A 14039-nucleotide genomic window follows, 5' to 3' on the forward strand; every position below is an offset into this window, starting at 1 on the left:
TGTTTTTTTGTGATGTTTGGTATATTAGCTATTTGGACCAGTCATGATAATATACTGCACTTAAATAGGACAAAAATATTAATGAGAAATCCACTTTAATTGCTACGTGATAAAAAAAACAAGCTTACTTTTTGTGGAAAGTCTACATTTAGACTTATTAGACAGCTAGCAAAATCTTGGCACCCAAATACCAATATGTGCTGGTTGAAATACTCATTCCAAAGTATTAATGTCGTATCAGTCCCCGCATGCTGCTACAAAAAACTCCAATCTTCTGGGAAGTCTGCCATCTAGATTTTGCAACATTCTTTCCGGTGCATTCAGCTAAGGGCCTGTTCACATCATCGTTAGGTTCAGTTGATGGGTTGCGTCAGACTTATCCATCAGGGAAATCCATCAATGGAAATGCAAACGGAAACCATAGCCATTGACTCCGCCAAAACAACGGAAATGTTCCGGAACAGAGACAAACGGAAAACATTAACAACGGAATCATTACTATTGAAATCAATGGTAATGCAAACGGAAAGCTATAGTTTCTGTTTTCCTTTTCGTTGATGGGTTCCTCCGACGGAAAGGTCTGCCAGAACCGATCAACGGAACCCTAACGCTAATGTCAACACACCCTAAGAGAGCATTAGACCAGGGCTACACCTAGACTTTTTGTAGTGCTACTGATTGATTTTAACTATTGAGCTACTGCTGAAGTCCAAAGTTTTATATTGAATAGAAAGCAAATTTGTGGACTACAGTTGTCACTCAAGAGTTAAAATCAGTTAGTAATACAATAAAAAGTCTAGGTGTAGTCCTGACCTTACTGTCTTACTGGAACTGAATTTCAGTCGAAGAAGATTTCTGCAACAAATTGTGCCACGCGTGCCTGCAATCTAATAGGGTTCAGCAGATGCCTCCATGCATTCCAGTTAGGCTGGGTTCACACGACCATGTTACGTCCGTAATGGACGGATGTATTTCGGCCGCAAGTCCCGTACCGAACACAGTGTAGGGAGCCGGGCTCCTAGCATCATAGTTATGTACGATGCTAGGAGTCCCTGTCTCGCTGCAGGACAACTGTCCCGTACTGAAAACATGATTACAGTCCGGGACAGTTGTCCTGCAGCGAGGCAGGGACTCCTAGCATCGTACATAACTATGATGCTAGGAGCCCGGCTCCCTGCAGTGTGTTCGGTCCGGGACATGCGGCCGAAATACGTCTGTCCATTACGGACGTAACATGCTCGTGTGAACCCAGCCTACAAGTTGATCTGTCACTACTTTATTAATGTCCAATCTCCTAACTAATCTAATAGGTGCTGTGACACTGATAATTCCAGTGAAAATTGTGTCCCAAAAAGTTCATTATTTTAAAAGTTTTATATTTATTTCCAAATATGAAAATAAGGCTATACTAGCCAAAGGGGTGGTAACACTGCTCTTTCTCTATTGGCGGTGTTTGTGTTGCCTGTATGTCGCTGTCCAATCACCGTCATGCAGCTTCTCCCCTTACATGCCACACGCTGAGCTCAGCTTTAATCGTGAGATGACGCTGTGTTTACACTTCTGGCCGCAGCTCCTTCACCACATCGCCTCAGCGTTCATCCTGCGGCTGTTATATACTGAGCCAATAATCATCCACTGGATCTGGCATACAGAAGCTGCTCAGCAGTGCCACTCTCTCTATTACTTTCTACAGTAAATCAATACGCCCCAGTAGCTGTAGAGGAGTCAAGTTCTGTTCTCAGAGCCGCTGTCGCTGTTCCTGTCAGATTTTTCCCATCAAAATGACAGGCACCATGCCCTAGCCCAATAAACTAAATTGTAAGTCAATGTCCTAAGTTTGAGTGGCGGGTGTGCCATGTGTTTTAGGTGTAAGTGGCACATGTGCAGCATGTGTCCCAGGTTGTTTATATGTTCAGTATATATGGCAGCATTATTTAGGAGTACAGCATATGGTATAGTATAGTATAGTATAGTACAGTATAGTATAGTATATAGTGGCCTTATTCATGTGTACAGATTATATGGTGGTATTATTCATGTGTATAGTATATGTAGAAGCCATATTTATGCGTACAGTATGGATTGGTGTTATTTATGTGTACAGTATATATGAGGTCAAAATTTATGTTTATAGTATTTACAATGCAATTACTAATGTGTACACTATATATTATTGCATTGTTAAAGTGTACAGTATATAGCGCCATTATAAAGAATATGATGAATTTCAGCAGTAAGGATCACTAAATTATTAATTTCCTCCACCTAATAACTAAACTAATATCTCATTTATCCTTACTGCCCAAAATTATTGTATTAAATAAATTATAGACCCATAATTTCTGGTACTGTATGATGTTTATTATTCAGTGAACGCATATATTTTCAAATATTTCTGCAATATTTTATTTACTAGAAAATTAAATATGATTTAAAAGAATCCAATTCCGGGTATTGTCACCATCTTCAGTAAGTACCATTCCTCCTGTCTTCTTTCTGTGCTGCTCAAACATTTTATAACAGATAATGAGTCACCATTACTGTTTATAAGTTGTGACCGGTGAAAACATTCAGCCCATCACATGCTGCTCCCGTTTAGCAGTCTTGTTGGATTTATAAAATATCTGAATGCTCAGCTACTCTCTATAATAGAAGGGGTCCTACTATTTCATTCCCTTTACAATTAGTATAGAAACCCTTTAACCCCTTAGGGTATGTGCACACACACTAATTACGTCCGTATTTGACGGACGTATTTCAGCCGCAAGTACCGGACCGAACACACTGCAGGGAGCCGGGCTCCTAGCATCATACTTATGTACGATGCTAGGAGTCTCTGCCTCGCTGCAGGACAACTGTCCCGTACTGTAATCATGTTTTCAGTACGGGACAGTCGTCCTGCAGAGAGGCAGGGACTCCTAGCATCGTACATAAGTATGATGCTAGGAGCCCGGCTCCCTGCACTGTGTTCGGTCCGAGTCTTCCGGCCGAAATACGTCAGTCAATTACGGACGTAATTAGTGTGTGTGCACATACCCTTAGTGACCAGCCCATTTTAGGCCTTAATGACCAAGCTATTTTATTCGTTTTTCTATAGTCGCATTCAAAGAGCTATAACGTTTTTATTTTTTCGTCTACATAGCTGTATGAGGACTTGTTTTTTGCGGGATTAGTTGTGCTTTTTAATAGCACCATTTTTGGGTACATATAATTTTTATATTAACTTTTATTAACCTTTTTGGGGGGGGATTATAAAAAAACCCTGAAATTCCGCCATTGTTCTATGCGTTTTTAAATTGACGCCATTCACTATGCGACGTAAATAACATGTTACCTTTATTCTATGGGTCGGTACGATTACGGCGATACCACATATGTGGAGGTTTTTTTTATGTTTTACGACTTTTGTACAATAAAAACACTTTTGAACTAAAATAATTTGTTTTTGCATCGTCGCTTTCCAAGAGCCGTAATTTTTTTATTTTTCTATCAATGTAGTGATTTTTTGGGCTTGTTTTCTGCGGGACAAGACGTAGTTTTGAATGGTACTGTTTTGGGGTACATGGGACTTATTGATTCATTTTTATTATGACTTTTTTGGGGGGGAAATGGAAAAAAATTGCAATTTCGCCATAGTTTTTTGCGTTTTTTTTTTACAGTGTTCACTTTGCGGTTTAAATTACATATTAACTTTATTCTTTATTCTTCATTTTACTTCGTATACCAGAGCATTATTGCCTGGTATACGCGCCGGAGGCACGTCCTAACAGGCATATGTCCAGGGCAGACCTGGGGGCTTTTATCAGTCCCCCGGCTGCCATGACACCCCATCGGAGACCCGCGATTGCATTAGCGGGCCGCCGATGGGTGACAGAGGGAGCACACTCCCTCTGTAAACAAAGTTAAATGCCGCGGTCGCTATTGACGGCGGCATTTAACGGGTTAAACGGCCGCGATCGAAGTAAACTTCGATCGTGGGCGTTGGAGCAGGAGCTCAGCTGTCATCAGACAGCAGAGCCCCGGCTCCTGCCTGCACGGGAGACCCGTGCAGGACTTAGACTAGGCTGACGTGAAAAGGCGTCAGCCTAGCCTAAAGCCCATTAGTGAATCACGGAAAAAGGCGTATTAGTGGTCACTAAGGGGTTAAACTCTTTGTACACCATGGCAACAATTTAGAAAAAATTCTATGCTTCTAAAATGTTAAAAGAAGCAACTAGTCTACCTAAAAAATAATGTCCTATATTTTGGTTCTACAGCTCCTATGCAGATTTATACATCTCCATGGTAACAGACAACAAACAAACAAACAAACAAACGCTCTGTAGTCTGAACCTGCCATCATACTCCCTTCTATCTGTGCTGTACTTCATGATAACATACAGTAGGTTAGCAAGAAGTAAGATACACATGGAAAAAAGTTTGATCTGCAGGACCAGTTTCCTGGAAAATAAAAAAAAAAGTACATAGGCATTCAGAAGGACAAGCTACACTGCAGGTGATTTACAATGGCTTCCCTAAGACTTAGGCTGAGTTCACACGGGGTGGATACGCCGCGTAAAAGCACGCAGCGTATCCGTACTGTGCGCCCCAGGGAATTCCGCTAAAAAAACGCACTAAACTGTGGTCCAGTTTTTCGCCCAGAATGTCCGCTGCGGAAAACTGCAGCACTTGCAAGCAGGCCGGCCTCCTGGGATGACGTTTCTTTCCAGGAGAAAGCTGCAGCCTGTGATTGGCTGAAGCGGCGGTCACATGGGCTGAAGAATCATCCCAGGAGGCCGGCCTTCTGACGTCAGCCTGGCCGGCCTCTTGTGTTGACATTTCATCCCATGTGACTGCCGCTACAGCCTGTGATTGCCTGCAGCGGTCACATGTGATGAAATGTCATCCCAGGAGAACACGCTGGAGGGAGGAATACAGACTTCTGGGTAAGTACAAGTTTATTATTTTTTTCCTGAGTTGCGTTTTTTGTGGTGAAATTGCAGCATACCCGCCACAAAAAAGACGCAAGAACTGTTATTTATTGCGGGTTTAACCTCCCCAATGGGGAAAACACGAAACAAATAAGCGGCGTTTACGCAAATACAATTGACATGCTGTGGAGTAAAAATCTGCACTGCAGGTCAATTTCTGAGCGTTTTTTCCGCTCAGTATTTACGCAGCGTGTGAATAAGATTTGTTGTATCTCATCCACTTTGCTGCTACTGTATTTGCTGCAAATTTTTCGCAACAAATTCCGTTGCGAAAAAAACGCAGTATTTACACAATGTGTAAACTGACCCTTAAAGTGTAATGTTAGGACTGCAGGTAAAGCTACTCCATTAACTACATTATCAAATAATTATCACAATGCTTATACCCCTAAAGAGTTAGCCTAAACATTCAGTTCTGCATGAATACAGAAAATCCATGCGGGACTTATTATTTAAAAGCCATTTTAAAATCTGCAGCATGCTCTATTGAAGCATTTCCGCTCAAACATTTTCAGCTACGTGTTAATAGGATTTTCCTCGAGGCCTAAAAAGGCAGAAAAATTGGAAGCAGAACGCCTCCAAACATCTGCCCATTGATTTCAATGGGAAATAAGGCGTTTAGTATCGACAGGTGTTTTTTACGCGGTTGTTTTTAAAAACGGTTGTGTAAAAAAAGCCTCGTAAGAAGAAGTGCATGTCACTTCTTGAGACATTTTTGGAGCTGTTTTTCATTGACTCAATAGAAAAACAGCTCCAAAAACGGGCGTAAAAAAGCTAGTTGCTTAAAAAACAGCTGAAAATTAGGAGCTGTTTTCCCTTGAAAACAGCTCCGTATTTTCAGATGTTTTTTAGTAAGCATGTGAACATAGCCTTACGCTTCACTTTTCAATACACATTTTTATGTCTTCCATAAACATATCCAGGGCAGCGAGGATGAAGGTTCTAAACTGAATGGTGGCTTGAGATGAATGGTGCTCTACAATGACAAAAAAATTAATAAGGTGACTAGGAAGTGAAGTGATTAGTTCCCAGTTGCTATGACCGCAAAACACAACACTCAATGCGCTATGGAAACCCATAACATAATGATGTCACTAGAGTCCAAGTATCAAATGGTAGAGAGCTAGAAAATACAAGCAAAATGCATCATAGGGCAATATGTATAAATAGCGGATGTCAAAGAACAATACCTTGCTGGGTTGTGTGAAGACATAACAGCCTCAATTAGCATGTCAGTATGGGTGCTGCAGTCTCCAGGGCATCACCTTCTGGTATCATCAGAACAGATTTCAGCAAGGAGAAAAGGGAGAAAAAATAAGCGCTGAGGAGGTATTTTTTCTCCTCTTTTCTGCTACTAGTATAAAATGGGGCAAGTAAAATGCTGAGAGGACATGATCTGTGTATTTCCTGCATTCCTCTATAAACCTGATCACTATATAAAGTTATCTATTGACATGTGGCTATTATATGACTCTAAGGCTGGATTCACACAAGCGTTGCGCATCTCGTATGTGGAAAAACTGCCGTTTTTACGTCCAAGGTGCATCCGTGCTGTACGCTGCGGGTTGCGTTATCACGCATCTCCCATACACTAACTTCTATGGAGGGATGCGTGAAGTGCAAAAAAATAGGACATGTCCTATTTTCTCACTGACCCTTCACACTGTCCGTTGAAACAACAGCCATGTGAACGGCCCCGTTAAATTACATAGGTCCATGGGACGGCCGTTGTTTTAACAGCCGTCACACGGATGTATAACACGTTTGTGTAAATAAGGCCTAATTGTTGGTCAGTATGTAGAGGAATTCACTACACAGATCATGGCATCCTCCCACGGGGTGGAGTAGATGAAAAATGCCAATGGAGGGAGACACATTAAAGAGAACCTTTCACCTCCCCATACATGTGCAGCTGAGTGCAGCATGTAATGGGGAGGGCTGCACAAACCCTGGGGCACTTTACTCTTTTTTTTCTACACTCCTCCTTTATTTAGATATCGGTGCCGTTATATTTGGCGCCTGATATTTAAATAACCCCTTGAACTGTCAATGGGGCGTGTACTGGCAAAGGGGCGTTACTATGGCTGAGACACTGTCCAATCAGATATGGACAGTGTTACAGCAAGAGCGAGGATAGAGAAGAGAGTGTGCGCGAGCGAGAGCGCACGCTCTCACACTTCAGCTTTCAACTAGTTGAACAAAGGGAAACTGCAATTCTTCTCATAAACAGTGATTAAAAGGTATAACTTATTCATTAGGGTCCCGCTTCTGTTCATTAAGTGTACTGGCAGCCCAGTGGAAAACAACGTATAACACATTGTGATATTACAATGAGCAATGCAAAATGCCAAACTTAGTTCTGCTACATCTGTATATGGACTGGCTGCATATAACAGTCTCACCTGTGCTGCACGTCCAAAGACACTGCTATATGAATGTTCTCATGTAAATGAAAATATGACTTCTACACAAACATGCTCCTCAAGATCCCAAATCAGAAGACACATTATCAAAACAAACGGCACAATGACAATAGAAATATAAGCCAAAGAAATGCGGATGCAAATTCTGTCCTTGGATTAGTCCCAATCCATCAACTCACAGTAACCAAAAAAGAGAAGACGTTACTATTACCTTAAAGTCTTTTATTAAGGCAAAGTAGTACACAACCAGTAATAATGTTTTGGCTTACACAGAAACTTAGCAGAAACATCGTTGCTGGTGTTGTATCAATTTGCCTAAAAAAAAAGACTTGAAGGTAACGTTGATGTCCATCTTCTACTTTTTGGCTAATAGAAATAAAATCCATCAGCTGTTAAAGATGCCCTGTCAGATCTTTATCCACGCTTAGGCCGGATTCACACGAGCGTGTGCGTTTTGCGCGCGCAAAAAACACTGTGTTTTGCGCGCGCAAAAAGGTCTGTGTGTCATCAGCATATGGTGCGTGGCTGCGTGATTTTCACGCAGCCGGCATCATGATGACACTCTGGTTTTATGTTTACAAACAGAAAAGCACGTGGAGCTTTTCTGTTTTCATTCATTGTTTTTACTGCTGTTGCACGAATCACGCGCGGCACCCAGAAGTGTGCTGAGTGCGATTTGCACGCAGCCATTGACTTCAATGGGTGCGTGCAGCGCAAAACACGGCCAAATATAGGACATGACATGAGTTTCACGCAGCTCACATAAGCTGCGTGGAATTCACTGACAGTCTGAACGGCCCAATTCATTAACATAGGTCCGTGCGACGCGCGTAGCAAGGACGTATTATACGTTCGTGTGAATAAGCCCTTAACAGGTTTTTCGTTTTTTTTACGAATATTCCTTACAACTATGTAGGAATGGTTTGTGACAGTAATTTGGTATTCCTAATAATATTCCTTTCTAATCTGGTATTTTATATATTTTGTTATTTTGTAAGATGGAGTTAGAGGAGATACACTACTTGATGTTGGCACAGGAGCAAGCATTTATCAACTCCTCTCTGCTTGTGAAGTGTTTGATAAAATCATTGCCTCAGATTTACTTGAGCAAAACCGTGCTGAATTCCAAAAATGGCTGAAGAAGGATCTAGATGCTTTTGACTGGACTCACATAATCAAATTTGTGTGTGAGCTGGAAGGAAACAGGTATTGATTGCTTTCAACTTTACCCACACTAAAATGACTACAAATAATGTATGGAAATATATAACATCTGGCAAGGTATTTCATCTCTTTATGCAATGTGTTTTGTGCAGGGCTAGTGTTAATACACAGCAGCTAATCTGATCACACAGAGCTGCAGTAAAATCACAAACAAGTGACAGAGCAGTAGTTAGAGCCATTGCTGAAAAAGAGTTGGTGTGTCAAACTACCTCAGATTTCCTCTGCAGATAAGTTTATCATGCAGCTATATGCCCCTAATAAAATGTAAAAGTTAGTCGTCAGAATTCTAAATTCAAAAGTCGGAATTCTGAATAGTTTAAATGGTTGCCTCATAAAGATCATCTCTATTCATGTGCCATATTAAATCATACGGATGTCGTAAAAAGGAGATGCACGCTCGAGACACATTTTTGAGCCAGAATGGACAGTTGGTTCTAGGAGCCGCTCTTGTTCTGGAGACCCAGTCTGTCAATGCATCACATGGATGGCCATTCCCTTCAATGGCCACTATGTAATGATACATTGCATTACAGAAGAAATCAGTGGCTAGATGCGGCTTACCCTGGCGACAGCAGGTGATCACTGCTTCTGTAACTGCCATTCTGTTAAGGAATCACTGGTTAAGCAATTCTCAGGGTGGAATTGGCATATGGTATATGGAATTGCTAGGTGATCAATTCCCGAAAGCCTGCTGGAAACTGACGGGAGTGTGAGCAAATAAATCTGCAACCTGAAATCCGTCACAACTCTTATGAACAGAGTCTAAAGCTACTTTATGGTTTTCGCCAGAGCCGACCGCAAGGCAGGATGATTTTTGCTGCATAGAACCCAGGTTGTTTTAGCAGAGTTCAGTGTTGGATAAGAGGTGCAATGCAGGCAATGCCAGAACAGGTAACAAGATGGCCAGAGGGTAAACAGAAAGTCCAAATCAGTAAGGAGGTGGTTAACAAGTATAGCACAGGTCAAAACCAGTCAGGAGCAGATATTCAAAATCAGTAAACAAGAGGTTATACAGAGACAAGCCCAGGTCAGTTTCCAAAAGGTCCAGAAGTCAGAGGTATAGATTATTGTCAGTAGCTTGATCAAAACACCTGAAGACAAGGAAATTCACAAGCAAAGAAAGAGGGGAGGAAGCCAGATACAGTGAAGGAAATAAGTATTTGATCCCTTGCTGATTTTATAAGTTTGCCGAAAACTACACGGGGGGAACTTGTTAATGATCTCAAGGCAGCTGGGACCACAGTCACCAAGAAAACCATTGGTAACACATTACGCCGTAATGGATTAAAATCCTGCAGTGCCCGCAAGGTCCCCCTGCTCAAGAAGGCACATGTACAGGCCCATCTGAAGTTTGCAAATGAACATCTTGATGATTCTGAGAGTGATTGGGAGAAGGTGCTGTGGTCAGATGAGACTAACATTGAGCTCTTTGGCATTAACTCAACTCGCTGTGTTTGGAGGAAGAGAAATGCTGCCTATGACTCAAAGAACACCGTCCCCACTGTCAAGCATGGAGGTGGAAACATTATGTTTTGGGGGTCTTTCTCTGCTAAGGGCACAGGACTACTTCACCGCGTCAATGGGAGAATGGATGGAGCCCTGTACCGTCAAATCCTGAGTGACAACCTCCTTCCCTCCACCAGGACATTAAAAATGGCTCGTGGCTGGGTCTTCCAGCACGACAATGACCCGAAACATACATCCAAGGCAACAAAGGAGTGGCTCAAAAAGAAGCACATTAAGGTCATGGAGTGGCCTAGCCAGTCTCCAGACCTTAATCCCATCGAAAACTTATGGAGGGAGCTGAAGATTCAAGTTGCCAAGCGACAGCCTCGAAATCTTTATGATTTACAGATGATCTGCAAAGAGGCGTGGGCCAAAATTCCATCTAACATGTGTGTAAACCTCATCATCAACTACAAAAAACGTCTGACTGCTGTGCTTGCCAACAAGGGATTTGCCACCAAATATTAAGTCTTGTTTGCCAAAGGGATCAAATACTTATTTCTCTGTGCACAATGCAAATAAATATTTATCATTTTGACTATGTGATTTTCAATTTTTTTTTTTTTAGATAATCTATCTCTGACTGGTAAAATTAACCTAGCCTATAAATTCTAGACTGTTCATGACTTTGACAGTGGGCAAACTTACAAAATCAGCAAGGGATCAAATACTTATTTCCTTCACTGTATAAGTACTCCACCTTTACACCTGACAGGAGAAAAACAGAGAAGTGGGATAGGCTCAACAAGGAAAACTAGAACTGCCCAGAAGCTAGACTAGTAGTCATGGTGATCTTTAAGGGAACAGATGTTTCCTAACAGATGAGCTTCCATGGGAGTTACAGAAACAGCGTAGCTCAGCGAGATACACTGTTTTCTTCTTACATGGTTGGAAATCAGAAGTCTCAGCGGGAACATAGAAAAGTAGAATGGGGTTTAGGGGCCCCCGTTTTAGTCTTTAGGTGCGGGTCCAAGAGGTGGGACCCGCATCTCTCTGACATTTATGGCATATCCTGTGGATATGTCATAAATGTCCCTGATGGGAAAACCTCTTTAAATGTAAATTGACATAATTGGTGCTTATATAATTGGTGCTTAGATCATCATAATTTATGAGGTAGTGGGTTAAATATAATTTGTTGGATCTCAATTGGAATTTCACTTTAACTGTGATGACAGAAGAGCGGCAACCATTGCTGTCACTATAACAGTAGTAGGGGTTCCTCAGGAAGCCAATATTTTTTTCAAGGATTCACAGCCCTGTATTTTTAGCCGTTTTTATTATTAAGCGTGTGAACATACCCTTACAGAAGCAGCTCTGCGTTCGGACTCCTGAGAAGTGGACCCCCCGCTATTATGTTCATGTGCCCTAATACGGTTGCAGACAACCCCTTTCAATTTGGTATTTTGTTATGGTATCAGCTATATAGAAATTTCAATAAGATACAAATAAGATAATTCTTTTATTCTTGTATGTTTAAAGGGAAAAATATGAGGAAAAGGCTGAGAAACTTCGCAGTAAGGTGACAGAAGTCCTGAAATGTGATGCTTTGAAAAGAAACCCTTATGACCCTGTCGTTCTGCCACCAGTTGATTGTCTCCTGTCTTGTCTCTGTCTTGAATCCGCCTGTAAAGACATAAAGTCATACTGTAATGTTATTAAAAATTTTAAGGACTTGATTAAACCTGGAGGTCACCTTTTGATTATAAGTGCACTGAATGCTACTTTTTACCACGTTGGTGAAAAGTATTTTAGACCAATGACCACAAGAAAAGATGAGCTGGAACTGGCTTTTAAAGAAGCCGGTTATCAAATTGAAAGAGCTGTGTATGCTCCGCGTACTGATAAATCAAGGATGGATGTTGCTGATTATGACTGTATATATTATATTCATGCCCGTAAACCACAGTAAGGGCCAAATTCTTCCGCCACAATTTATTGGAAATAATAGTATACAGTTAGGTCCAGAATTATTTGGACAGTGACACAATCCTCATGATTTGGGCTCTGCATGTCACCACATTGAATTTGAAATGAAACAACTGAGATGCAATTCAAGTGTAGACTTTCAGGTTTAATTCAAGGGGTTAAACAAAAATATCCTGTGAAAAGTTTAAGAATTGCAACCATTTTTCTACACAGTCTCCTCATTTCAGGGGCTCAAAAGTAATTGGACAAATTAACATTACCATAAATAAAATGTTTTCTTAATACTTTGTAGAGAATCCTTTGCAGGCAATGACTGCCTGAAGTCTGGAACCCATGGACATCACTAAACGCTGGGTTTCCTCCTTTGTGGTGCTTTGCCCGGCCTTTACTGCAGCTATTTTCAGTTGTTGCTTGTTTGTGGGTCTTTCTGCCTTAAGTTTTGTCTTAAGCACGTGAAATGCAGCTTGATCGGGTTGAGATCTGGTGATTGACTTGGCCATTGCGGAATATTCCACTTCTTTGCCTTAAAAAACTCCAGGGTTGCTTTCGCAGTATGTTTTGGGTCATTGTCCATCTGTATTTTGAAGCGATGTCCAATCAACCTTTGGCAGCCATGCATGCCCATGCCATCACACTGCCCCCACCATGTTTTACAGAGGATGTGGTGTGATTTGGATCATGAGCCGTTCCAAGCCTTCTCCATACTTTCTTTCTCCCATCATTCTGGTACAGGTTGATCTTAGTTTCATGCTGTTCCAGTACTGGGCGGCTTCTTTACATGTTGTTTGGCAAAGTCTAATCTGGCCTTTCTATTTTTGAGGCTGATTAATGGTTTGCACCTTGTGGTGAACCCTCTGTATTTGCTCTCATGAAGTCTTCTCTTTATAGTAGACTTAGATACTGATACACCTACTTCCAGGAGAGTGTTCTTCACTTGGGTAGATGTTGTGAAGTGGGTTTTCTTCACCATGGAAAGGATTCTGTGATCATCCACCACTGTTGTCTTCCGTGGACGTCCAAGCCTTTTGGATTTCACAAGATCACCAGTGCACTTTTTTTTTAAGAATGTACCAAACTGTTGATTTGGCCACTCATAACATTTGTGTTATCTCTCGAAAGGATTTCTTTATTTTTTTCAGCCTAACGATGGTCTGTTTCACTTGCATTGAGAGCTACTTTGACCTCACGTTGTGGGTTCACAGCAACAACTTCCAAATGCTAATGCCACACCTGGAATCAACTCCAGACCTTTTACCTGCTTAATTGATGATGGATTAACGAGGGAATAGCCCATGCAGCACAATTAAATAGCTTTTGAGATAATTGTCCAATTACCTTTGGTCCCTTGAAAAAGTGGCAGCTACATATTAAAGAGCTGTAATTCCTAAACCCTTCCACAAATTAGGATGTGAATACCCTCAAATTGAAGCTGAAAGTCTGCACTTTAAGCCCATATTGATTATATAACTGTATATTCAATATGATTTGGTAAACAGCTAAAAAAGCCAAAACTTGTGTCACTGTCCAAATAATTCTGGACCTAACTATATATCTGCATGCTTTAACTTTTAAACATGTAATTCAAAATACTAGTAAATAAGTGTTTTGGGTTTGGGTTGAGTCTGAAAATAAGATCAAATAAATCAAAGATGAAATAAATTCCCCATGCAGAAAGAATGCTCCACTTGTCAACACTCTCAATAATGGAGTCCAACTGTAAATGTTATGGTATATAGTGTTGCGAAATCAGACCAATTTACTTCTATATAAAGTCATTTAAATCCTACAAGAAAGCAGAGGTAGACCAGGCACCTTGAGAAGAAATGACATGGAGCTTCCGGTGTAATCCCTTTTGACCAATTATCCCAAAAAAGATGTAAGGCCTCATGCAGAGGATCGTATTGCTTTTGTGGGCCGCAAAACCACCGGTTCGTTGCGGTTCGTCGGACTGCAAAAAACTCTTGTTGTGCATCATGGAGTCATCCGG

The 14039-nt window shown here is 41.2% G+C and overlaps 1 protein-coding gene across 1 annotated transcript in view; it reads left to right on the plus strand.

The window, feature by feature from the left end:
• Positions 1-12035, plus strand: part of LOC142661387 (nicotinamide N-methyltransferase-like) — a 56721-nt gene extending 44686 nt beyond the window's left edge. Inside the window, exons 2-3 of the mRNA XM_075838767.1 lie at positions 8392-8599; positions 11606-12035. Coding sequence (XP_075694882.1) covers positions 8392-8599; positions 11606-12035 — 638 coding nt within the window. The remainder of the gene's footprint in view (positions 1-8391; positions 8600-11605) is intronic.
• Positions 12036-14039: the final 2004 nt, after the last annotated feature.

Source organism: Rhinoderma darwinii, chromosome 10 (genome assembly GCF_050947455.1).
Source record: "Rhinoderma darwinii isolate aRhiDar2 chromosome 10, aRhiDar2.hap1, whole genome shotgun sequence".
NCBI classification, from domain to species: Eukaryota; Metazoa; Chordata; class Amphibia; order Anura; family Rhinodermatidae; genus Rhinoderma; species Rhinoderma darwinii.